The sequence below is a fragment of the Solea senegalensis genome, linkage group LG8 (genome assembly GCF_019176455.1).
Source record: "Solea senegalensis isolate Sse05_10M linkage group LG8, IFAPA_SoseM_1, whole genome shotgun sequence".
NCBI classification, from domain to species: Eukaryota; Metazoa; Chordata; class Actinopteri; order Pleuronectiformes; family Soleidae; genus Solea; species Solea senegalensis.
This window is the reverse complement of record NC_058028.1, coordinates 9599441-9626741: the sequence shown is the minus strand read 5'-3', so window position 1 is coordinate 9626741 and position 27301 is coordinate 9599441. Positions and strand designations below refer to the sequence as shown.

Below are 27301 nucleotides of genomic sequence, written 5' to 3'. Positions count from 1 at the left end.
GTATTTTTTAATTCAATTTCGTGACACATTTATATATTTTTCCATCCATCTCTTCAATATTTAAAAATTCATAAGTCATTTCTTGTGACTCCAATCTCTTCACATTAATAAGCACAGAGGAATTATTTTTACCTTTAACAAAAAGCTGTGGTCTGTCCCTTTAACCTTTTTCATAACATCTGCTTCAGTTTACATTATCTAAAGAATATGATCACCACTTTATCTCAGTGTTTTACAAACTTTACTGTCTGAAAACTGGAGTTTATAAACTGTTCATCCTCATGCGCCAAAGTCCACAGAGACAACTCCTGTGTGCTGTGATGTAAAAATCAATGATTATCTCTACTGATTGTGGTGCAGTCAGATCATTTTGATATTATAGACTTGTTATCGTGTTGGTGTAAATGTGCTGATAATGTGTAGATAACTTGTGCAGCCTCACTAAAAATACCTGAACCGTCCCTTTAATGAATAATAATATACTTGTTTTTAAATAAGCATTGTACTGTAGTTTTTACATCAGATGAGCTAAGTTTCACTCTGAGATGAGGGCTAAATCTGGACGCTGTGCGGGGCCGGAAGCTATCACTTTACCCCTGAACGACACACACACACATACAGGTGTGAGCAGCAGGAGTCAGACCGGGGCCGGGATAGAGAAGTACCAGCATCAGCAGCATCAGCAGCGTCACACGTACTTTACGCACAGTCAGTGAATGAACGGAGGCAGGGACCCGGTGGAGGATGATGCTGACACTGGCTCAGTGTGGCTTCTTCTGTGGGTTTATTTACCAGGTAGCAGCGGTCTGATCGCCGGTACTGGTGTAAAATGCACTGGAGCAGACCGGGCGTGCTGGTCGGCCTAGCTCAGCTCGGCTCGCTTCTCCTCTTTCTATCCTAGTACTTTTTTTTTTAATTACAGCGTTATTATTATTTCCAGGTCAAAACCTCAGTTTCCTGTGCGGCTTGTTTGTACTAAAAATGGCCGGAGATGGTGGCGCTCTGAAGGATATCAATGAGATTAAGTCCCAGTTCCGGACCAGAGAGGGCTTCTACAAGCTGCTCACCCTCTCGGACTCGCAGCAGCGGGGCGGACTGCCGCGGGGTCCGTCCGCTGGAGCCACGCTGGGCCCCGGGCCTGGACCTGGTCCGATACCCGGCGGAGGGGTCGGGCTACTGCAGGGGCCCGGGGCTGCCGCCGCCGCTGCTGCCGCCGCCGCTGCCGCCGCCGCCTCCTCTTCTTCCAATGCTGCAGCCAACTCTTCTCCAGCGGGCTTTCTGCCGCCAGTCCGGGTCTCTATGGTCAAACTGCAGCCTGAAGATCCGAGCGAAGAGTCGGAGCGGGTGTGCTTTAACATCGGCAGGGAGCTGTATTTCTACACGTACACTAACATCAAGAAGGTTAGTGAGCATGAGCCCCCTCATCCTCCTCTCTCAGATTGCATGGTCAGGCTTAGCTTAGCCGTGCTACAGCCGTGCTACAGCCGTGCTACAGCCGTGCTACAGCCGTGCTACAGCCGTGCTACAGCCGTGCTACAGCCGTGCTACAGCCGTGCTAGCCTGCGCCGCTATTTTGATGCTGTGTTAGCTTGTATTTCATCATCTGTCTCCTGTGCCTCTTCGGCTGCTGATGCTGGGAACATGCATCCATTGCAATTCTATTTGTTTATGCAGTGCAACATAGAGAGTCTGATATTTAGGCAGACCAGTGGAGGAGCAGCCGGGCATCAGTGTCACAGTGATGGGGACAGGAATCTCTGACACTGCTCCACTCACTGCTGCTTCTCTCTGTGTGAAACAGTGTGAAACAATGTGAAACCACAGACTGCTGCTGAATTTCACTGTCATCATGTGCTCTAATCACACTGTGATTGCCCTCAAACACAGGTGTGTGTGTGTGTGGAGTAGGAATGAAAAAATGTTCTATAGTTTTTTGTAGATTACTAAATGTAAATGCACAAAACAGAGAAACAAGAACAATAAAATGATGCTAATTGTACAGTTTACCAGTTTTTCAGTGACTGAATTTCATATTATCCATTAGATCCTACATTACAACAACATTAAAGCCTAAATGTTTTTGAACTGTAGGTCTCATCACTCCAACTTCCATGTCTCCCTGTGACCTTTTACAGTTCCCATGGTAGTTTCCTTCCATGGACAGTCATCACTCACTGACGCTTGCACACAGCCTCAAAACAAATGTCCATACAAACCTGCTTTAATCCTTCCTTGTGCTCACATTGGGCTTTTAAGACTTAACCTCCTAATGTTCTTCCATTAGAGAACAAACTACACAGTCCTCTGATCTGGCTCAGTTGTTAGTATTCAAAATAGCTTCAAATAAACTCTTGAGTTGTTTCTGTCATTTACACTGGCAGCACAGAAGAATTAACAAGATAAATTATCATGACAAGGTAAAAACTGTCAGGCATAAAAACAGTGTGAAACATATGATCTCTGTCTTGCAGATTCAGTTAATCATCCTCACTCTCTGTGTCAGGGTTTTGTTGATGTCATGATTTAATGCAGAATGACCTCACCAAATCCTCAGACATTCACTGTGCTGTCGGCCATGTTGTTTTCTGTGAACAACTCTGAATCTTCTGTGATGGATCTCTCCCATCACATCTTTCTTTGTGACACTAACATTTGATGTTTACCATTGATCTTGTGGATAGATGACAAATCCAATCAAAGTTGAAACTGCCATAAGAATATCTGTTTAACTTTTCATCAAAATAAGAAAAGTCATCACCAAATAAGAAAGGATGTATATATTTAGGCATTAAAATAGTGGATCATTGTGACCACCACAGTGCAGCAGTGGAGAAGGTGGACACCTTCACAAGGACCTGACAATGACCACCCTTACCACTGCTGTTGTCACCTGAGGCCACAAATCCTTAGGGACATTATGGGGCACGATGGAGAGCCTCCTGACAGACAAATCACTTCGTTTGGGAGCTGCACCACCACAGACAACAGCACAATACATCATCAGATGTAAGCTCCCCATCCAACAGGATAGGATCTATATACACACCGTGGTGCTTCAGGAAGTCCCTGACATTCATCCAGGTCACCTCTCACTGTCCTTCCCTACAGGCTGTTCTCCCTTCTGCCCTCTGGAGGTACAGGAACTTAAAAACATGGACTATCAGACTAAAGAGACAGTTACTTTTGCCAGGCCATAAGACTGCTTAATAAACAACTCACTGAAAACAGCCCCATCACAATGTGATGTTTCATTCCTGTGCAATAACTTTAATACTCTTTAAAGCTGTAGTGTGTAACCTAATATCATATAATATAAACAAATATCCATTACTTTCAAACCATTGTCAGATTACTTCACACAATGCTGATTAAGTCTATCAGTTCCACACGACTCTGTCTTTGTTCCTCAAAATAGCAGTGTGTTGTTTTTGTGTATGTGGTAACACAGATAGATGCATTTTACATCACGAATGATGGAGAGAAGGCAGAGGCATAATATACCCCCGTAAAGTAGTAAACTTTAGGTCAAGGAATTAACCCCAGTTCTCTGAAACATGATTATGGTTGTGAGATACTGAAATGAATGTTGAAAGACAACGGTTGGAATATGGACCTAGAGTCGTCCTCTCTCAAAGCTGACGTGTGGGGTAAGTCTGGAGGGCAGCAACATTAGCAGGGTTTTGGTGTGGAAATACACATTTTGAATCTTTATGTTTTTGCGTGAATTCTTGCCCCAAATCTCAGCTTGTGATCATCACTCGCTTGCTTGTACATCATGGTGGTATTTTTTCACTTTGTCTGCAGGCCGTAGACCTCAGTAAGCCGATAGACAAGAGAATCTACAAGGGGACTCAGCCAACATGTCATGATTTCAACCAGTACTCGGCCACAGCAGAGAGTGTTGCTCTCATTGTGGGTTTCTCAGCAGGCCAAGTCCAGTATCTCGACCCGATTAAGAAGGAGACCAGCAAACTCTTCAATGAGGAGGTATTCTATTGCCTGCATGGTAGTTTCCTCTGTACTTGCCAAGAAGCAGATGTTCCTGCCCTTTAGCCCCATTTTCACTAAGCCCTACAATCTTTATGTAACACAGTTATTTGTATTTAATCATCAAATGTTGTGAAAGGTACAAAAAATAACCAATCCATGCAATGCCACTTTTTGGCAGCTTTCTTTTTTAGTATCTAGCACTGTGATCTAGCACATAAAAGTCAGAGCTGCAGTACGGTGATTGGTCGACAGAATCGTCAACTGTTATATATATAAATAAACCTTTATTTGTGACAGAGAGAAGATTAAATGCTGTTTTTGTGCATTTTGTGATGAATAACAGGTGTGACGGCACATTCATTTAAAGTAGCTGATGCAGCTATGGCCTTTACGCTCCACAGTGGATCAATGTTTACTGTTCCAAAACATACGGAACGTGAAACATGTCTTTCATGCTGATGGGATTAAGGCTGACAAACAAGTTGTTACACAATTTTTTAAAATCAAGTTTAGATGCTGTGATGTGATGTCGACACAGTCTTAAGTGTTGTTTCTCTTAACATGCTTAGGTGTTTTTGCAGTCTTTTATAGTTTAGAGAGTGTGTTAAACTGGCTCTTTCTGTTAAATGCTGCTGCAAATCACACTTTTTTTGTGGTCTCTGTGGTCACTCACCTCCCATTCTTTCTTTTTGCATGTGATTTTCTCTGTAGTTTATATTAAATGATTCTAGCTCATTAATCTAGAATCTATATAAATGTAGCTCCTACATGTCGATATGCCATCCGTACCTCCTGCATTCTGATAAGTTCCTTCAATCACCTCTTTTATTATTCCCTGTTTTGTTTTATCCTAATGTCTTTATCCTTTGTCTCTCTTTCTTCCCTGTTCTCCTCCTTGTCTCCAACTTTTCCAAACTCGCTTTCTGTTTTCCAGAGGTTGATAGACAAATCCAAGGTGACATGTCTAAAATGGCTTCCCAAGTCAGAGAACCTGTTCCTGGCCTCCCACGCCAGTGGTCACCTCTACCTCTACAACGTGGATCACCCATGTGGCACCACGGCCCCACAGTACTCTCTGCTACGGCAGGGGGAAGGCTTCGCAGTTTACGCCTGTAAAACCAAGACACCGCGCAACCCACTGTTGCGATGGGCGGTGGGTGAGGGGGGCCTCAATGAGTTTGCTTTCTCCCCGGATGGCGTGCATGTAGCATGTGTTGGTCAGGATGGCTGCTTGCGTGTCTTCCATTTTGATTCGATGGAGCTGCAGGGTGTGATGAAGAGCTACTTTGGTGGGCTACTGTGTGTGTCATGGAGTCCAGATGGGAAATATCTCGCCACGGGTGGAGAGGATGACCTGGTTACCGTCTGGTCATTTGCAGAGAGCAGAGTGGTAGCAAGGGGGCATGGCCACAAGTCGTGGGTCAATGTGGTAGCGTTTGACCCCTTCACAACCTCCCTAGAAGACGATGAGCCTATGGAGCTTAGTGGCAGTGAGGAGGACCTCCACCAGGGGGTGCCAAACAATTCCATGCACTTTGGGCGTGTCCGAACAAGCAGCACGTTGTCGCGTCTTTCTCGGCACAGCTCCAAAGGTGGTGGCTCGGCATCGGTCACATACCGGTTTGGCTCAGTGGGGCAGGACACCCAGTTCTGCCTGTGGGACCTTACTGATGACGTGTTGTACCCACGCCTTCCACTGTCACGCGCCTTTACTAACACTTTTGGACCATCACTGTCCAACTCTGGCAGTGGAGTTGTCAACAGCACCTCAGGTGGGGGAGGAAGTGGCGGGGTTGAGGGGCATCATCACCCACCAAACACCAACACTGGCACATCCAACCCACCAACACTCCCTTTACCGCTTCCTCGCTCCCTCTCACGCTCCAACTCTCTACCCCACCCGGCTGTGGCAAACACCTCCAAGAGTCAGGGTGCCTCAGAGGGTGGTGGGGGAGGAGGAGGAGGTGGAGGAAGCAGTGTAGCAGGAAACAGTACTCCATTCAGCATAGGTCGTTTTGCCACACTGTCGCTCCAGGAGCGCAAGTCAGACAAGTCTGGTGGGAGTGGTGGTGTGGAGAAGGAGCATAAGCGCTACCATAGCCTTGGCAACATTAGCAAAAGCAACGATAAAATCAATGTGGCGCCGAGGAGCAATCGTCTGGACGCTGCTAAGGTCTTAGGCACCACACTGTGCCCACGCATGCATGAGGTGCCACTGCTGGAACCACTGGTGTGCAAGAAGATAGCACATGAGAGGCTGACAGTACTGGTGTTTATGGACGACTGTATCATCACCGCCTGCCAAGAGGGTCTCATCTGCACCTGGGCACGGCCGGGGAAGGCGGTATGTCTTTGAATCTTTCCATAGAAAATCTTTTGATAGAATATTATATTCCATGAAGTTAAAACAGAGTGATGTCAAACAGACAAGATGAAGAGCGGATATCGGATTTTCTTTGGTGTATTTTTTTCTCAAATTACATTTTTACAGTTCTGAGTTCTCCACTAAATCTATATTACATACACTGCTAAATATTAGTCAGTTTTTTTAACTTATTTTAGTTAAAAGAATTTCACAATTTTCAACATAAATTTGGGTCTTTCCATTTTTCTCCACTGTGGATTTCCTTATTTCAATTAGCCTACTTGCTATTACTTTATAGTTCAACATAAAAAAGCATCTGAACATGTGAGACTTCCCCTCTTCAAAAGCCAAATAAATGACTCAGCTTGAGATTTGATCACATCTCCACTACACTGCAATAATGGCTTCTCAACTTCCTGCACTTAAAAATGAAGTCTAGATTTTCCAGGTCTGATTGTGCCTTGTGTCTGAATGTCCTTTATGTTTTGTCTTTCTCACTCAGAACTTGACAGCACAGAATGGGAACTCTCCGAGTGGCACAGTGGTATAGCTGGAGAAGCTTTGCACTTATCCCTTCCTCCCTCTATCTCCTACCTTGTTCTTTGTCATGTTCTCTCTGTTCATCCTCAAATAGTTAGACCGTGCCCAAACTACAATTGCAGTATTATACCCTCACTATAACTCTGTGCACTTGCCATAAACCAAAACCTGTTTCCTGTCAATTTAACTCTCATGGTGACATCAGTTTCTTGAGCAACACTTCTGAAACAAGCAGATAGACTAGGTTCTCTGACAGCTGTCAGATTTCAGCATGGCAGAGCCATTGTGCACAAGCCAGGTCATTTATGAAAACTTTCCACAATTTTGTATGAGAACCTGATGTGCTTGCACTGAGCCTTGGCATCAGCGTAATTCAACAGCTGTGGAATGAGGTGGGATCTTGATTATAAACTGCAGAAGGCCTGGTGTTGCTAATGCTAATTTGGCTGAATGGGGAAAAAATACAAACAGATTCCAAAATCTGATTTATTTATTTATTTATTTATTGGGAAAAAACAGCAACAAATTAGATGCTATGTTGCATGATCAGCCATCACATGTCATTGATGCTAATGTTGAGTTGCCCACATACTTTTTAGATCCGATTTAGATCCACAAATTCAAAAACTGTATTAATTGTTTGTACAGACTCTTTAGATGAACCCTTTCTACTATACAACTTTTTCCAAAGGCACATGCTGTGGTTTCTTATTAATCCTTCACTTTTCATGCACTCATGTGGGTTCATTTTCATTGACATTGTCATAAAAATGAAATGTTACAGGTATGAATCCTAATATTCTATGGTGATCTGCACTGCTTGTTTGTCAGGAAGTGTTTTTCAACTCATGTCACCGTGTGAGTAAAGTGTTCTCAGTGCTTCAGCCAAACACTGAATCAAACATCATTTGTCATTTTCTGAGAATTCATCTGAAGCAACAAGGAGTGATTGGCAGGCCATGCTCAGCCCTGCCTTCATCCAAGCCATCCCTTTTCTCATTCATGCAAAAAGACACTGCAAAAGCCACGGCCATTGTATTTAAGTTATTTATTTTATCACAAGACTGTGTAGTAATTTATACTGTAAATACTGAAAATACTCTATAAATACAAAAAGGACAAATGTGTATGGAAACGACTCGGCAGCAAGGAAGCGAAGAAGAAGCAGTAAAGATGAAGAATATTAATATATGAAGATCCTTCTATTGTATGTAAGAACACAGTTAAAAGTTGAATGTCTGCTGTTTTAGGGAACTTGAAGATGTCATTGTGTTTTTTATTTTGTGTGATAGTTTCTCCAGTTTGTCCCTGAACATGAGCTGGGTTTAATATGTCAGTAGGGACGGAAGCATTTTGGGTTCGACTTTTTAAAGTTTGACCCAAGTCGAGCACAGAGAGCAAATATCAGCTTCACGTGTCAGCTGAGTGTTCACGTTATAACTAATTCTGCTTAACAACATGCGTGGACATACGTCATCTTTAAAAAAAAAAAGTCTCATGAACAAACACTCTGGCACATTCCGAACGTAAAAACGGCTCTCACACACACACACACACACACAACAAACACAATCCCCTTTAAGGTGTAGCATCATATATCATTTCCTGTGTCTTAGACTTCATTCCTGTTGCACCTGAATTGCCTCTTGCAAAAATTTGCACAAACAATAAACTCACAGTTCATCCTGAGTTGTCATGGCTGATGTTAGAAGGTGTTATTTTCCTGACTGATCTGATCTCTGTGTAAAACCACTCCCATGTCCCCACCTTGCCTTGGATTTGTTTGCTGCAGAGGATACAACGGGTGTGCATCTTGAGAGGAAAAGGCTCCATGCTGAGCTTTAGATTTATTACCTTTCACTAGATTAGAAATTTGGCTTAGCGGGGTCTCCGGCGATTATTGAATGTTGTGCTTGTTGAAATTTTTCCTCAGATTATTAAGTGAGAAAACAATCTAAACATGTTGCAAACAAAAACCTGGTTTGAGCTGCCATCAGTATGTGAAAAGGTGTTTTGTGTGGTGAAAAAAAATCTCCTTTGACACATAGAAGTTCAATGTTTGCAGTTTTGCAATTGTTTTTCCTGAACACGATGAGAGGAAGTGTGATTATATGATATGAGTATAAATATGACATTAAAAACACAACATGAATTGCTTTGTCACGTTGAACAGACTAAAAACTCTTGCTTTAACTTTGCTGCATCATGTTGCCTGGATTCTTCTTCAGTTCACAGAGCAGCAGCTGCATTTTACGACCCCGCCAACAGCAACAAGCAGCAGAGGCTGCTCAAACGATTAGATGGTAAATGCCATAGATACAACCCATATACTCATCTTGTGTTGTGATTTATGACATATCAAAACCAGCTGGACGATGTTAGTGCAGCGTGCCAGCAGTGTTTATTTTTAACCAGGGTTTGTGTTTTGGGTTTTTTACGTGTTCACATTGTTGTTACTTATTTGGGACCTTCTCTGGTGTACATGCTTACCTCCTGAGGTCAATTTCTTATCATGGGACCAAAGCCTAGTCCACATATGCCAGTGCAAGGTCCTAGTAAGTGTGTGTGTGTGTGTGTGTGTGATAGAGAGAGAGGGAGAGAGAGGGATAGAGTTACATTCTATTAATAGCAAATAAATTTCCAACACTGCAGGATTCAGGGTTATGCCCTTGGAGCAATGGACAAACCTCCCATTTCCTTGCACTGCAGTTTGAGGTTATTGTTCTAATCTTTGTTGTCATAGCAACATCACGTCTACAAGCGTATCTTGAATACGCCCCTGGGTTTTCAAGTGCATCTTGGCTGTGAGGTTAAATTAATGCTTCATCACATTGGAGATGAGACAAACCTGAACCTGCTTGAGTCAGTCATTAAAAGAAACAATTCAACCTGACATGAAAAACATCCATACCCACCTTCTCTTTAAGATGGAAGTTTGACACAAGCAGATGTCAATCAGTTAGAATATTTGTGTTGCAGTTAAATCCAAGTATAGTATGGCCACATCCAGCTGTCTGGTGTTACCTCGAAATCACGCTTAAACTTTAAAACACAAGCAATTGTTTTCTTTCCCTTTTTGTTCCTTTTCTCCTCTTTCTCATTACTGTGTCTTATTTTGTTTTTTCTTTTGGCTCATGCTACACACGTTGACTGAATGTGACTGGCTAATGTGTGAACTTCAACTGTTTTAGAGACAATAGATGTCAGTTTTAATTGCATTTTTATTTACTTTTTATCAATTGAAAAACAGTCATCACAGAACTACAATAGCAGTGACTGCAGATGAGAAGAAGTGTTTACTCGTATGCGTTTCACTCAAATATATTCAAACCGAAGTAAAAACAAAAATAATCTATTCCCAAATAACATATTTGTTTGTTTTTAGGGTGACATCCTCATGTCAAAACCTGTCAGCCTAATTACTATTACTGCTGTGCTGATCCTGTTTCATCCAGTACTATCCTGTTCATTCACAAAACAGTCATCCAAGGATTTAAATAATTATATGCCATTTATAAACCACAATTATTTTGAACGTGTGCTTCTTTCTGTTAGGAGGATGGTGACGATATGTGAGTGTTTAACCAGAGCTGAATGAGGGAGGTGAAGATAAACCACACTGTGAACACAACATTCTAATGATATTATTGACAGGGATCTCTGATCACATGAACAGCTGAGCGCTGCAGCCAGAGTAAACTAGTAAACTGTTGTTCACAGGCAGGGTGGACAGGAACAACCTGCATGTTCTGTCAACACAATTCTACAAACTGAAAATTAAAACATTTCCTCCTGATGCACTGTACTGCACAAAAAGCAACTCAACTATTTAATGCCACGGGAAACATTATCTTAACATATTTTGGGGGTTTGTTTGTTTGTTTTTTTACATCTTTATGTGACTTTTTTTTTTATTTGTCCCTGTGTGCTTGTGTAAAAAATGCATTCTCCATTATCACCATTCAGTGACCACATGCACTGACTGAAACACACACACACACAGCATCACACACACCTTCCCACACTTGATGCCTGTTCTGATGGGAGTTGGGATAACACAGAATGACATCACTGTATTCAGTTTGTATATGGAGATCTGTTATTAAAATTTATTAAAGCTTAAACACTATGTTTGTTTCTCGCGTGTGTACGTGTGCTAAGTATTAAGCTGGTTTTGGGCAGATATATAGCTAATACTATAATGTGGTGTTTCTCAACCGTCAAACACAGCTGATTCAAATGGTCAACTCGTCATCAGCTCTGCAAAAACCTGATAACGACCCATTCATTTGAATCAGGTGTGTTGGAGCAGTGCAACCTGAGGACCAAGACTGGTAAACACAGAATCAATCATTTAACCATAAATGTTATCTTATCTTATAAACCTTAACATGCTTTTCCGTGGTGGATTTTTCCAAGTAAGGCATATTTACTTAAGGGTCCGTGTACGTTTTGACCGTTTTTCGTTTAAACCAATTAACGAGAAAACGAAAAAAAACGCCGTTCAAATAAACGGCCCGATTTTGTTTGTTTTGACTATTTGTTTGGCCTTTTTTCCTTCTGGGGGACGAAGTGGAGGACAGGAAGTTATGTGACCCAAAAGTAAAAGCAAAGAAACAAACAAGACAGACATCGATAGAGTGATGTTTACCCTCGCTACCAGTAGGTGGCAGTATGATGTGCCTGAACTTTATGCCTGGTTTGCTCATAGACCTATAATTGTCCAGGTTATTGATAGAGATGTACTGAATGATATTCGTTTCATCTGGTATTTGTTGATTTATTTGCAACATTGTTAGGCCTGTACACAGCAATCTTTCAGAGTCATGAAATCCGCTTGCGCACGTCAGTAGCATACTTCCATCGTGCTTTTCGCTATTTATGGGAGAAGGGTCTAACTGTTAACTGCAGACCCTCGGCAGACCGGAAAACACAATCGGAAGATTACTGACGTGACTCAAAAGTCACATCATTGCTTCCGTACGACAAAATAAAAGCCCGCTTTCTAATTTTCTTTTGTGATCAGACGAATTATTTTTGAAGTATGACAAATGAAAACGTCATTATGAACTATAAATTGAGTAAATGTCAGCATCTATAGCCTTGTAAAGCTTCAACCAAAACATCTAACTGAAGCTGATGAGCAAATGTACCGCAGCACATGAGACTACATTTTCGTCAAAAATGATACAGAGCCCTTACTTTGGTAAAGTCGAGTTAAATTCCAAAGTTTATATTATTATTATTATTATTATAATATTTTATAGATTTATTTTTTATATATTTATTTATATATTATTATTTTTATTTTGAAAGCTGTAACGGAAGTCGTATTTTTTTTATCCAACTTGACGCGACTGGGGGTTGGTGAACATAATCGCGCCATGTTGCTGTAAACAACATAAGAAAGCGGAGTCTTATCTCAGCATTCAGTCCAAACATGGAGAAAAAAGACGGGACGGTAACGACCAAACGGTGAGAATGCGTTTTATTTTACTCTCACTCGACGTGTTTTGAATCCGATGTTGGTTTTTTGTGTCATTTTCATTATGTTGTAGTCTGCAACTTGTCCGTTATGAGTCTCATGGAGCTATGGACAAAAACACTGTGGAAAACAACAGCTAGCTTGCTGAGTAGCACTGAGCTGAGGAGCAGCAGTATTCACAGCTTTTAGTCAAATATTTTTTCTAGTAAATGGTGTACTCAGGGTCTGTTTTTACCGGTACTGCTTTACGAAAACAGGTGCAGTTAATGCGATTTATGTGATATGCAATCATTAATTTAACACGTGTGCAATATATTGTTTCATTGCGGTGGAGTGTGTTCATGTACAGCTGTTGAGAGTCTATGTTGTTAAAATAGGATCTGTATTTGTAAATGTGCGTAAGTATCCTCTTGTAAGAACACAAAGTACCACGAGACTCAGTCCTGTGTAATACAGGAAATTAACATGCGGACATATTGAAATACAACAATGTATAAACATATATATTTCGTAAGTGTCCTGTGGTATATTATCGTTTTACGAGAGGATGCTTAATGTCCGTTGTTGTTGTCGTCCACAGTAGTCTTTATTCATTCCTCAGACTGGTCATTTGACTCATGAGTAATAACTTGTCATATTGTGGTACAGTGAGATCTTGTCCAGGTGTTGACTGGCATAATGTCACTATTTTTATATGTGTACTTAAGACACAGATTCCATCACGCCAGATAAATTAATATTACGTTTTGATCTGGAACGACAGCTAAAGCAACCAGTAACTTGTGATTTTAAAGTATATTATAACAGAACATTATATTACAGTCTATATTGTTAATAGAATTATAATCCAGGCCTAGTTCCTTTCCAGTATATCGTTCCTTGCAGTCAGAAATGTTATGTCGGCAGTAGTTCAACATGTACTGTGGTGACATGGGACACTGAATATGTTGATGCAGAAACTATTGGCATTTACACGGCCAGAGTGGTGGCTTGCAGCTGCTGAGCAGGGCTGACGTCATTAATATCAGCCCTGGTCCAAAATGCGGCCTCCATAGAGCTGACAGCTCCTGATATTAGGCTCATCCTGGGATAATGAAAAAACAACTATTCATACACTTGGGTGATTGTACAGTTTTAAAGCAATTAAGCATAATTATTCAAATTCTGCCAAAAATAAATTCATCTTAATTTTACACATTAGACCTTTTTTCTGATGCTGCAGTTTAATGATGCAGGCTGAGAATGATTTGTAAACATTTACTAATAACTAGAATTAGTTGTTGATAATTATGTAGAGAACAGTGACTGTGAAGTGATTGAAATCATATCATAATTATGTATCTATCTTTTTAATCATTTAATTAGCAATAATGTCAAGAAGACTAGTTGTATTATTATTATGTGGATATTGCGTCATGAGAGAGAATATTGGCAGCTGTTTCAGTCCAAAGTATATTGATATCATTGTTGTCCAAAAGTCAGTAAATAGTTGTTTTAATATCAACATTTGAGTTCAGAGGTTGTTTCATGCTTTCATGCACATGCAAGTGTTTAAATGTGGCAGTGTGACACAATGCTGAGTTAACATTAAAGCCTCACTGTTGCAACACTCTTTGTTTTGGAGAACATCATGTTCCAACCTAAACAAAGCAGGGCTCAGCTTGGTATTCAAATTTACAGCAAACGTCAACAGGGATTTGAGACTTCTCAGTTTGTATGTCTGTGTGTGTGTGTGTGTGTGTGTGTGTGTGTGTGTGCACACGCATTTGTGTATGTGTGCTTGTGTTTGTGTACATGCGTGAACATGCATTAATCACAGGAAGTACAAATGTGCATTTGGCAAGAAGCATCACAGTTTTTGTTTTAGACCTTATATTGTGCTTCTCTCTGTTTTAGAACTCTCTGTCTTTCTCTGTCTCCCTCCCTCCCTCACTCCCTCCCTCCCCTTCTCTATTTAAGTACAGCCGAGGACACCATGTTCTCTGTGTTCTTTTACCACAGTGTATACTGTACAAATACATTCTTGTACGGCAGTCTTAATGAGGAAACTCATTGACCTAATACATTTCCTAGCCCCTTACCCTAACCTCAGCCATCTTAGCTAAATGCCTAACCTTAACCCTAACATTGCTGTACCTAACATAAACTTTCCTAAAAATGTCTTTGCTTCTTAAGTTGGTTTGGTCCTCAAGAAGACATCTAGCCACACTTTCACCTACAGCCTACATTTCTGTGTGTTGGAGGAAGTTGCTGGCATGTCTGTTTTTGACGTAGTGAGTGGGTGTGTTTTCCTCTTCCATATCTTTGTGAATGCTCTGCAAATAAACAACTTAACTACTGTTTGTTCTCCAGTGCACACACCGCCTTTAGTGTTTGTGGAACAATCAGGCTTTAATATACCTCCTGCATACACACGCACACACAAATACACGCTCGTATTGAGCAATAAGAGACAGCTCTGCACTCTGACCAAGGACATGCTGTTCTCTTACTCTCCACCCAGCTGGCAGACTTCATGTTCCTGTGTGAGAGATTGTTTCACTGAACAATTTTGGCAGTTTATTATTAGCAGTAGAAGCAGCAGTATTATATTTACATTTGTAGTAGTACTATTAACAGGCAACATAGTTGCAGCCATACCGCAGTTACTATAAATAGGAAAACGTGGGCTTTTTCCCATAAATAATCTGTTAGGCTATAACCCAAGTCTTAATACCTGACACCCATGTACGTTTGTATGAGACCAGTATTCCTTATGGGGATGGAAGCCTGGTCTTAGGCCCCCTTTACACTTGGCATTAGAATCATTAGTGATTGGCTTCACCACATGCATTTACACGCGGTATTAACATGCATCTCCGGTGTCCACATCGAGATCCGACTGCTATCCAATCACGGTATCACACCCCAAATCTCCCCCCTTCTTCTGCAAAGATTCCCAGCAGCCGATTACAGTGTGTCGCCATATCAACAACAACTTAAAGTCAATCTTAAGCCGCACATCAATTTGCACTATTGTATAGACTCCTCCTTTTTTGAAGTCGTTTTTGACGAAAGTGCAGGAGACTGTGCAGTTTTGTTGTCACTTTCAGTTTAGCTGTGCTCAGAGCCATCATATTTCTGCTCACATAATTGTTGTGGGTGGAGCTGTGAAGCATCGGAGACTCTTGCATTTACACTTCTGTTCACTGCAGTCACAATGCATCTCCAACCACTACCCAAAAGGCCCCCTTTACACCTGGCATTAAAATGCATTTCTGTGATCAGATAGCAATCGGATAGCGCTTCACCACATGCATTTACACCTGTATCTGGTGTCAGCATCAAGATCATAGATTGTTCATGTCACAGAGAAATTCACAATTGCTATGCGACCATCCCCCTGACGTAACCTTCCCCTCTTCCTCAGCAAAGATTTCCAGCAGTAGACTACAGCGTCACATCCTGTGTGTTGCTGTATCAACAACGTAAGCGGCACATGAAATTGAGCTATTGTACTGTATTGTATTTCTGTTCAATTTGGGCAACCACCTCCCAAAGTGGTTTGTCAGATCCTGCTAGGTGCTATCGGATTGCAATTTCGATCACAGAAAAATTTTATACCAGGTGTAAAGGGGGCACAGAAGCCAAATTCTAAGGCCCTGGTTTAGGGTTTTAGACATTTTGGTCAGTTAGTGTGTTAGTGTTTTACAATTGTCCGGATTTTTACTGGCTGATCCTTTCAGCTCAATACTCCCATCTGGAAGGGGCAATCAGAACAAGTACGGCGGGTACAACTTGAACTTTCTAAAGGTTTATTTCACACACAGTTAGTGGTAGCTAGACAGCAGTTAAACAGCTGTTAGACTAGTCATTTTGTTTGTAAAACCGACAAGTGGTACAGGTTCTGATGATGGATAGATTTACAAAGGCACATACAAAGGTTAATGTATAACAAAAGTGGCTTTGATACCAATTATAACACTACATAGATAAATAGAATGATAGCTTTGCCTGCTAGAAAGTTCTACAACAATTTTAATGAATTTTTTGTGCCAGTGATTTTATTGCACTTGATAAACATTTCACTCACATAAGGGACAACATGTGATGGATTATGACGGCCATTGTTACAATTGCCTCTCTCAAAGTGGTTTGAGAATTGTAATACAATTTCAAAGCAGTTGAAAATGTGCAGGAAGTATGCAAAGTGGTTGGGCTCTCTGTTGCTTGGCTGTACGCTTTTCATCCTGTAATTTGAGGCCTGTCACTTCTGTAAAAGGTCACTTTTTACATCTCATCATGTCAAGACAGTTAGGTCATCTTCTTCATTTACTGCAAAAGTGACCAGGGACACGTGGCAGTGGAAAGGTTTCACTGTGCAGCATTGTCAAAATAATATGATCACAATGAAAAATAAATCAGTAGATATCAAATATTTTTTAAGATAGAATATTTTGGTCTTGAGTGAAATTTTGAAGAAAAGGTTTTAAGCATGGACAGAAAATGACAAAAGAAGTTGAGAAAATTAAAACTTGATTTATTTATTAATACTTAGTATTGATATAACACATGGCAGAGATAATATTTTTACACCACTCTTCAGATTGTTTTTCAGAGACTGGGCAGCCATCTAACCAGATTTGCTAACCATCTTTCCATATCTTTCTTCAACCTGCCAAACACTTACTGCCCAGGACATTTATACTGTAGGTTGTCTTTGGTAGACTGTGTCCTTGCACCTTATTTTACACGTCTGTGCTGCTGCAGGTTATGGGACAACATGAACAAATGCTTTGTATTTGCACACTGAAAGGACTGTGAACTACTGCAGCAAGTATGATGAGGAAAGTCAGGTGTCATCCCAATATACAGTCATGTACATGTCCTCCAGTCTTTTGGGTTGTCATTTAAAAGTGTGATAATGCCAAAGGAGTTGAGGTCTGGGGTGTAAGAATTTGTGACATTTAATATTTGGTCTGCTGATTACAAATGGAAGGACTCCTCCTCCACTCACACCTTTCCTATGACCACATCAGGAAACTAATATACTGGAAAGGATTTTGTCCACAATAAGTTTTGACAGTTCTTAGGTACAGATGTTTTGATTGTGGTTCATTTATCTGGTTTATGTGGGCTTGCTTTTGCATAGTAATGTTTTGCTTTAAAGCAGACTCTTTCTGGTTTGTCCATGCTGGCTGCTGTATAAACATAGTGGCACAAGATGACGGCCATCCCAAAGCAAGGACTTTGTGCCTAAAGTACATTATTTAAGGATTATACTCTTATACTAACACACCTATGTGTACTCCATTCACTTTCTGACAATAATCCCCAAATGTTAAACAGTAGACTTACTCTCAGCTGTGATCCTTTGTCCTATCCTTATGCTGATTAATAATTTACTGGGAGTCCGGTTGGATTTTTGTTGTTTGCTGACTGCCACGTCCGTCTGAGTGAGCTCTGCACTCACAGTTCTTTAATCCTCCCTTTTATTGCTTTCCTTGATAACTTGATTGCTGTTGCTTTGACGTCATAAAAGTTTCTGAAATAGCAAAGGACAGTCATTGTGTAAGTTTTGTTACTTTGTTTAAATGGGTTCTTGTATGGTTTCTGCATCTAATTTGATGTTATTGTGCAGAGGACCACTGTGCAAACTCTGTCAAATCTAATGTGTAAAAAAAAAAGAGAAAAAGAATAGAAAAAAAGTCCCTGTTTTTCTCCTGTCAGCACATGTTTTCTGATGGAGGTCACAGCAGTGCAGGGTGGACTGAGAGCTGGAAGAGGAAAGAGGGGGGAAGGAGGCGGGCAGGATCGGGCCAGATTCCCAGTACCTGAAATAAATAACATTTTGTTCCTTTTTAGTTTTGGACATTTTTGCTATGAGTCCTGTTCTCACTTTGTCCGCTCAGAAAATACAGGAATGTTATAGAATTGAACTCCTCAGTCCCTGTAGAAATTAAGGTCTAAAAAGATTCCAACTTTAAAAACACCATAGATAAGTTTGCATGACATGACGTAAGTGCTTGGCTGTGGTTTTTGCTGTTTGGAGGGGGAGAACTCCCTCAGGGGAAGTGAAATGTTCCCACGAAAAAACTAAAGACTATGGATGGAACGCTTATTCAAAAAATCCATTCCATTTGGTATGCTTGTCGGTTCGGGACACGTAGGTACTGTTCGGTTTATGGCGCTTAAGTGTTGCGCCAGTAACACAGTGAAGTTTTTTTTTTTCACATTTGGTACTAGGAGGTGTGTACGTTTGAGTGCAGCAGGTCAGTTGCAAAAATGTCACGAGAAGACGCAGGAGGAGCCCCAGAGTTGGAGGATGCGCCTGCAGCAGCATCGTTTCGTTCTCTTGTGTGGGAGCATTAAGGATTTGCTGTAACCTATGATGACAGCAGTTAAAAAGTTGATGGACAAAACTCTAACTACATGTAAGCACTGCTCAAATATGCTAGCACATCTGCGGAGACATCACCCCCAATTTTTCTTGTGCTTGACAGCTCAAGCAAAAAAGAGAGAGTCATGTAAGAAAAAGCAACTTCTGCTCCCCGCAGCACTTAAACAGGCACTTGGTGAGGAATCAGACAGGTCAAAAGCCATAAGTAAAGCAATGGTGGTGTTTATAGCAAAAGATATGCAGCCTTATGCCGTGATGGAGGATGCAGGATTTCAGCATATGATTAAAGTACTTGAGCCACGGTATAATATTCCATCCTGCCATCACTTCAGCAACACAGTAATTCCTGAACTTTATGAAGAGACACTATGACGAATTGTCCGACACAGCTTACGTGGCTCTTACTACAGATGGATGGACCTCCAGGGCCACTGAAAGTTTTCTAACTGTGACTGCTCATTACATTAATTCAGAGTAGAAGATGAAAAGCTCCCTTTTGCAGACCCGCCCACTTTATGAAAGCCACACAGGTGAGCATCTTTCTGAAGCACTGACACAAGCAGTGACAGAATGGAATGGAAACTAGAGTATATAAACATGTAAATGCAGCAATGTCTCTACTCTTACTGGTTCAAAATCTCTGGATTGTTAAAATGATGTGCTTAGCTGCAGAAAAAATCTAATTATTAGGCTGTAGATCTGATACATGGTATGAGTGTAAAAAAATAGGAATAAAAACAACAGAACTGAACCCAAAACCGAACTGTGGCTTTAGTGAACCGTTCCACCCCTACTTAAGACCTTAACAATCCATTACAAAATGCCCGAGTGTTGAGTTTATATATACATATTGTTCAGTGTATATGCTTTAAATACTGTTGCCGTATTTACAGTTATGATGATTTGACACATTAAAAGTAAAAACAGCGCACTCATGTACCGGTATGAAACAATTCACAACAGTCGGTGCTTTTGGTGTCACGATTAAATTTTTTCCCTTTTGATCATCTGTTTACATACAGCGATGTTCTTTTTTTGAGTCCAAGTAAACACTGTAAACTGGTTTTGCCCAGCAGAAGAACTGTGTGGTGAAACGTGTTAGATCTGAGGTTATGTTGTCAATAAGGCAAAGATGTGAAGTGAGGAGGAATGTCTGTTGTTCTTGGACAAATGCCTGTTCTTTTTTTGTTTGAAAGTCAAGGTCACATGTTTTTATGAACAGTAGTAACACCTGTAGGAAAAGTCACTCTGACCCCTAAAACTCTCTTTTTTTTGCCTGTGAAAACATAATAAATAACTTTTGAAAATAATCCCTACACATTTGGCACAGATATTCTACTGCTCCAAAAAACTTTTTTTGCACTAGTGCCAACTCCACAGGTCACTTTACTAGTATTCTGCTGCTGTATTCATCAATATACTCTTATATTTATTTTTTTTAACCGTTATATAGTTTGACATAATTTTATATTTTAACCTTGTTCTGTTGCTGAGCAAATTGCAACAAAATTTCGTTCTGGGTACACTTGTTGTATACTAAATGACAATAACACCAGTCTAAGTCTTGAACAATGTATTTTACGTCAACCAACTGTAAAAAGAAAATTTGTTTCAACTCGAGCTGCAGGGGTCAGTGAGCAGTAATTAAAGTCTTTTCTTCTGTTCCTGGTTTTATATTCATCCTTCATCTTTATCCTCTTCTTCCTCTCGCAGGAGCAGTTCTGAGCAGCGGAAGCTGCGTTCTCGTGATGCAGCCAGGTGTAGGCGGAGTCAAGAGACAGAGGTGTTTTATGAGCTTGCTCGTACTCTTCCGCTCCCCCGACGGGTGTCCACGCACCTGGACAAAGCCGCCATCATGAGAGTCACCCTCAGTGCCCTACGCATGCGGCGCCTCCTGCGATCCGGTAAGACTCATGCTATCATAGGTCATAGGAAATGTTTTAATAGGCCACTGAAAACATCACTCTGAAATAATAAGTCCCTTTTAACAACAGCTGAGAATAAGGAGGAGGAGGAGAAGGAGGATACAGAGGACATGGAGGAAGAGGAAGAGGAGGAAGAGGAGGATCAAATGGATGCTTTCTATCCTCAGGCATTGGCAGGTTTCCTCATGGTTTTAACAGAGGAAGGAGACATGATCTACCTGACAGAAAATGTCAACAAACACATTGGCATCACACAGGTACAGCATGAACACTGGCTGCAGGCTGAGCCTTTCATGGACATATAGCTATCACCATTTATATTTGCTGATACATGTCCATATGAAAATTTGTCTATATTTTATTTATTTATTTATTTATTTATTTATTTACAGATGTTTACGATGATCACTTTACAATGATGATTACAATCAGTCAACCTGTTTGTGAGTGACACTTGTTGTTCTTGTCGTCCACAGCTGGAGCTGCTGGGTCAGAGTGTTTACGACTTTGTTCATCCCTGCGATCAAGAGGAGCTCAGAGACATGTTGACTCCACGGCCAGGTCAGTCGCATTGTTTTTTGTGTTAGAAGATGATGAGATGCATCATTTATTTTTATTTTTCATTGTTTTGGTATTATCAAGTAATTAAACTAGATGAAATTTCCAGTAATGACTGCGAACCCTTTAACCACTGAAGGGTGTTTATGTGAAAATACACATTTTGGAAACAAAACTAAGAAAGGCAACTTGTTGATGAACACCGGTCTTATTTTGTTAATTTTTTCATGTTGTTTTTAGGGTTGAATAAGAAATCAGCAAAAGAACATCTGACTGAGAGAAACTTCTTCCTGCGAATAAAAAGCACCCTGACCAGCAGGGGGCGCACAGTCAACATCAAGTCTGCAACCTGGAAGGTTTGTTTTACTACTGTAATATAGAAACATCGTTGTTGTCCAGTTATAAATGTTATGAAAACTTCAAACACTTCTGAAGTTTGACTTCGAAATAACTTGTTTGTTTTCAGTAAAGTAAGATGTGAAAAGACTTGGTTTCTTCCTCGCCCATCTTAACTCTATGTTCTCTTTTTCTCCAGGTTCTCCACTGCAGTGGTCACATGCGTCCTTTTGGCAGTAGCTCCACTCTGCCCCTTGCTGCCAGAGTGATGACTTTGTTGTGTGAGCCCATCCCTCACCCATCCAGTGTTGAGTTCCCTCTGGATACATGCACTTTCCTGACCCGCCACAGTATGGACCTGCGGTTCACACACTGCGAGGGCAGGTAGGATGAACACCGTCACCTTTGACCTCCTTCCTTTGTGTGGGAGTCAAGACAAACTGAATATTACAGATAGAGAAAAGACTAGAACTCTCTCATGTGTATTGTTCCCTTTGTTTCCAGGGTAACAGAGTTGATAGGATACAAACCAGATGATCTAATTGGTCGCTCAGCCTATGAGTTCCACCATGCACTCGACTCTGATCACGTCAACAAAAGTCTGCACACATGTGAGTGTGTGTGTGTGTGTGTAGAAGAGATGAATCACTTTGAACCTTGTTTATTTTCAGGCACTATTGCAAGAACATAAGTGTATTTCAGGTTTTTCACTGTATTTTGTATCTGTAGTTAAATCATTTGTTGTATTTCTGTATGTGTCTTCCTGTAGTGCTGACCAAAGGTCAGGTGAGCACCAGCCACTACCGCTTCCTGGCGAACAGCGGTGGCTTTGTGTGGGCAGAGACTCAGGCGACTGTCCTCTACAGCAACAAGACGTCGCAGCCCGAGGCCATTGTCTGCCTAAACTTCATCCTCAGGTACTTCCTAAATACTTTTCCTTCAAAGTGTGAAAAAGAATTCCACTACATTTTCCTTTTTTAAAACAATAGCAGACTGATACTATACAGTAACGTGTATGAGCCCCCTCACGTGGCATATGGAAGTATTACACGAAGAACAGAACGCAAATGACTGTAACCTAACACTTTAGTAATGATTGGTCCAGTGTATCCTATTTTAAAAGAGATTAGATAGGAAGCAGTTTTCTTTAGATAAAAATATATATTTTTTAAATTGATAAAATGGGGAACTCTTCTGCAGTGCTGTGGAGCAGCCAGATGTTGTTTTCTCGGTCGAGCAGCTCCGTTGTGACCGCCTCATGAAAGCTGAACCCCTGTCACCGGCGCCTCCACCTACACCAGAGGACCTGGAGACCCCTGACTCGGAAGGGGGGCATCTCACTAACTTCAGTCAGACCGAGGAGGTGGGTTCAGAATCCAGCAGTGCTGCAAAGCTCCTCATCAAACAGAAGGAGAAACCAGAGGAGCTTGACTTGGCTACTGAGGATAAAGATGCAGTCAAACCACCAGCAGGTGAGATGGACAAATGGAATTAGTATTAAGGAGCAGTGATTATGGCATCTTTTAAATTTTTAACCTAATCTCTCATTGGTTTATTATATGTGTTTCAATCTTCTATTTTCTGAGCTTCTGGTGTTTTCTGTCTCCATCAGGCTTTGTTGAGCTGTCATTCATCAGTCCAAAGACTTTGAACTTGGTGCCGGAACAACCTCAGAAACTATGCACTCCAGAGCTGCTACAGCTCCTCACACCCATCTTTGACCCCATCACACCACCACCATCTGCATCACCAGTCCCCTCAGTGGATCCTGTTCCTGTAATAAGCATTGAAATCTTTCAAAAACTTTGGAAAATGACTGTATTAGTATCTCGGTTTGGTTTAACTCATATTTTTCTTTGTCTGTGAATTTGCTGATCTTCCTCAGAACTCCAGTGAGGACGAGGAGCAGATGGACACAAGTGAAGTGGAGAAGTTCTTTGCCACATGGCAAGAAGATGGGCAACAGCAAAAAAAAAACCTGGAGGTCAGAGGAGAAAACATGCCATCGCCTCTTACGACTGTGTTTTTATTTGGTTTTTTTAACTGCATCTGTGTCACTAATAACATCTACCTATTTATCCACATATCTATGATTTATTGCAAACAATTATTTGGAGCATAAATCTTAGAGGAAAATCTATCTTGTTGGAATTTAGAAATTATTGATACAAATTGTCAAAATCGACCATGAAGAATATGAAATACTTATCTTTTCAAATCCTTACTGGTGACGAGGTCAGATTCAGATTTTATCAAGAAATGTTTGAACTTTAAAATAAAAGAAATACTTGTGTTCAATGGAACAAGATTAATTAATTTTGACGATTTAGAAATAAAATGCCATGGTTCATGGATGTTGTGAAGAGGACATGAGGGCAATTGGGGTAACACAAGAGGACACAAGGGAAAGGACAAGATAAGATAAGATAGTCCTTTATTAGTCTTGCAATGGGGAAATGTACAGTGTCACAGCAACAAAGACAATAAAGATAAAGGTAGTAAACAATAAACATTCTTAAATCTGTGAATGTAAGTCAGTGGCAGACGATGCGCTGTGGTGACCCCTAATGGGAGAAGCTGGGAAAAAAAGAAAAAAATCAAAAACTAAATTGCCCCCCTTGTAATAAATACTAATACAGCTCTGTTCTTGACTGGTTTCTGTTGGTATGTGGATGTTTGGACATTTTTTCACTTTCCTGTCTTTTCTCAGAACATGGATGAGATGGATCTGGAAATGTTGGCTCCTTACATCTCTATGGACGACGATTTCCAGCTTACCTTCCTCAGCAGTTTACCTGAGGAAACCAATGGCCCTTCTTCAGAACCTTCAGTTGTGTCTCCTGCTATCACACTGAACAGGAAACGGTATGAGGCACATGTCAAAGACAGCAGTTAGATATTTATGTACCTGATGTCTTTTTCTAGAATAACACTGATACAAGGTAGAAAATGTGCTTCATACTTAATATTTAAAGTTATGATTATGTTTCATCATGTAATCACCTGAAATGAAGAATCACACATGTCCTGAGGGTAGTGCCTGATGAAAATTGCATTCAAGTACAATAAAACTGGAATCTTTACGTTTCTGTAGAGCTCTGGTCACAGACAAGGACCTGTCGTTTCTGGAAAAGAGGCCAAAACAAGGTTCTTTGTCAACAGCAGAGGAAATTCTTCTCAGCCACAAAATGTTGGTGAGTGCAAGAAAGAAAGAAAATTGAAAATAGTTAACAAGTTGACGTTCGTCCACGGTTTTCTGAAACAAATGACAAATATTGATTTCCTCAATATATAATGACAGAAAATGTGGGAAGAAATAGATTTTTTTTCTCAAAACACGGGACATGGATGTAGCAGCAAAATGCCACACAGCCTATTAAGAGAAAGTGATAAAAAGCTCATGCTACATGCGCCACACACAGGTGATTTAATCCAGGTTCATCCTCACTCACTTTACATTAGGTTCTTACTTTCCCTCACGTTCAGTAAACCTGTATAGTTTAAAACTTTCCTGAACCCTGATATAAAGTTTTCAGTGTTCACTTGTGTTCTGTTTTATCTCAACTGTATAACTGTACTCCATGTTTTCCGTCTGTCTTTTTTTTTTTAACTCTATGTTCAGGGCTGTCTGGAGGATACCGACCAATCAGATTTGATCTTAGACCTCGCCCCAAGAGGGCGGAGCAAACTGCTCACAGACAGAGACCCTGTTTTAGGAGGGATGCAGGGACTGTGTGATACTGCAGGTAAGACAGACACACAGCACCCTTCTCTATCCAATCCAACTTTATTGCTATAAATAAAACACAATACCTAATAGACCTAAGAACAAACAATAAAACACTGTAGAAAGTAAAACAAACACATAAATAAACAAGCCATACAATAAAACTATAAAAAAGATAAAACCAACGTCTCATACTGGGTCGAAAGCCAAAGAGTAAAAATGGGTTTTAAGATGCGTTTGGACAGTGGACAGTGAAGGAGCATGTCTAACATTTGACGGTCCAATTTAAAATCACTGTGCATTTTAAAACCCAGATTTGTGACTGTAGGCCAGGGCCCTGATCACACAAATTCCATGGGACATGATGCCCTCTGGTGGACGAAATAAATGCATGCCGCTTCAGGTGTTGGCTGTAGGCAACTGGATTGGCTTGGGTTAAGTAGGAGACATTTGGTCTGTCTGATCTTGAGAGGCTTCTTCGTTCTTCACACGTTGTAGTTTGTGGTACTGGTTTGCAACATTTGTCTTTTGTGTTTTTTCTTCCAGCTCTGATGAGGGACGTATTCATACCACGCCCCCCTGACCTGTCTGCACCTCTCTCGCCCATGACTTGACAGAGCCTTTGTCAGTTCACAGAGGTTTTGACAAAAAGACAATGCCATACTCATCCGCACATATGCTAGTGCAACACAAACATGTATACACATGAACCCATAGACTCACACATGCTGTATAACTGTGCTGTATGGTCGACTAGACGTCACTGCTTGTAGCTTGAACCAGAACAGGTTACTAATGTGTTTTCTCATCCATATCTCACTATCAAACCGGAGCCAATGATGTTTCATAGATGAGAGTAGTGGTGTTAGAATTCTCTCTCTTTAACATAATACTGCAAAGTCACATGTTCTTTCATGTTACATGCTATCTGTGATTTAATGTGGTCGGTGTGTTTGAAGGAAACAGCAGGTGGTGCTAACGTTGAAATATAAGAAATCCTGCATGAGTTTGACAGTGAGACAAATCTTTGCAGCTAAATCGAACTTGTAATCTGTTTGGTGCTTCTGTCATCATTTACCCATGTAAAGAACAAGCTCCCGTTATTCCCATAATTCTCTTCATTTGTGTTTTTGAAAAATTGCTCTCACTGCCGTAACAATCAAATCAATCACACCAACAAACAGACTTGCGAATATCAGTGGCGTCATTCTTCAGTGACATATTGTACATCTTTTTTTTTTTAGTCAAAGTTCTAAACTGTGAGTCCGCAACTAGTAAGTCATGTTGTTTGTCATGCTGAGTTATTGGGTGGGTGGGGTTTATACAATACTGCCTGTGAGGTCACAGGAATCTTCAGACACATGAGGTGTGACTGAACGGTTTCCTCTGTTTTGATTCACGTGCGATCAGAATGTCGATCGATGCATGGTTTGATTTAGTTTGATTATAATTTCAAATATATAATCTGATTAAAATTTCCGTGCTGACGCAGTTAATGAGATGAACAGTAGAGTTAGCCCGCTTAGATTCTCATTAGAAGTGTAAGTAACACTAGTAATCTTGTTTTTGTCACATAAATTTCATATATAAGCTGATTGTAGACTAGTGTTTCTCAGTTGTACGGTGATGTTTGCTACATAAACCCTCAAACCATCCACATTTAATGTGAAATTGGAATTTTTTTTTTATAACACATAGCTGTTTGTGCCTTGTATCTTTTTAGTAGAAGGCATTTCAGTAACAGCCTGTGTTACCCACAGGATCTGCTCTAAATGGTTAGACCGTGGTTATTTAATATGATGGAGAAATACTGTTATATTTTTTCTTTTATTTTTAAAAGTTTATCCTGTTTGCATTCTTAAACTAATTAAAGCTGCTGAAGCAGAAGCAGTTTTGTGGTCTGTGTGTAAAAAAAAAAAAGAAGCTCATCAGTAAATGTAAAATATTAAAGCAGTTGGCTTTTAACTTGGTCTAAATGGTCTGTATGTACCACTTT

General features: G+C 40.6%; 2 protein-coding genes across 2 annotated transcripts; both read left to right on the top strand.

The window, feature by feature from the left end:
- The first annotated feature begins 830 nt into the window (after positions 1–830).
- Positions 831–11024, top strand: zmp:0000000529 (WD repeat-containing protein 20). The gene is made up of 4 exons (XM_044032501.1): positions 831–1401; positions 3805–3987; positions 4925–6334; positions 6858–11024. Exons 1-4 carry the CDS (start codon positions 982–984, stop codon positions 6903–6905), a joined length of 2061 nt encoding a protein of 686 aa, XP_043888436.1. The 5' UTR covers positions 831–981; the 3' UTR covers positions 6906–11024.
- A 1235-nt stretch (positions 11025–12259) lies between these two features.
- Positions 12260–27294, top strand: hif1al (hypoxia inducible factor 1 subunit alpha, like). The gene is made up of 15 exons (XM_044032273.1): positions 12260–12370; positions 20473–20663; positions 20754–20941; positions 21161–21245; positions 21483–21598; positions 21778–21962; positions 22083–22189; positions 22348–22495; positions 22779–23050; positions 23191–23354; positions 23464–23562; positions 24289–24443; positions 24673–24772; positions 25201–25324; positions 25852–27294. The coding sequence occupies exons 1-15, from the start codon at positions 12336–12338 to the stop codon at positions 25917–25919; spliced, it is 2037 nt and encodes a 678-aa protein (XP_043888208.1). The 5' UTR covers positions 12260–12335; the 3' UTR covers positions 25920–27294.
- The last annotated feature ends 7 nt before the right edge of the window (positions 27295–27301 follow it).

Coding starts and splice junctions, on each gene's coding strand:
- hif1al (XM_044032273.1), top strand. CDS start 12,336: ATGGAGAAAAAAGACGGGACGGTAACGACCAAACG. Junction 23,563..24,288: donor AGCAAAAAAAAAACCTGGAG/GTCAGAGGAGAA, acceptor GTCTTTTCTCAG/AACATGGATGAGATGGATCT. Junction 24,444..24,672: donor ATCACACTGAACAGGAAACG/GTATGAGGCACA, acceptor ACGTTTCTGTAG/AGCTCTGGTCACAGACAAGG.
- zmp:0000000529 (XM_044032501.1), top strand. CDS start 982: ATGGCCGGAGATGGTGGCGCTCTGAAGGATATCAATGAGATTAAGTCC. Junction 3,988..4,924: donor GCAAACTCTTCAATGAGGAG/GTATTCTATTGC, acceptor TCTGTTTTCCAG/AGGTTGATAGACAAATCCAA. Junction 6,335..6,857: donor GGGCACGGCCGGGGAAGGCG/GTATGTCTTTGA, acceptor TTTCTCACTCAG/AACTTGACAGCACAGAATGG.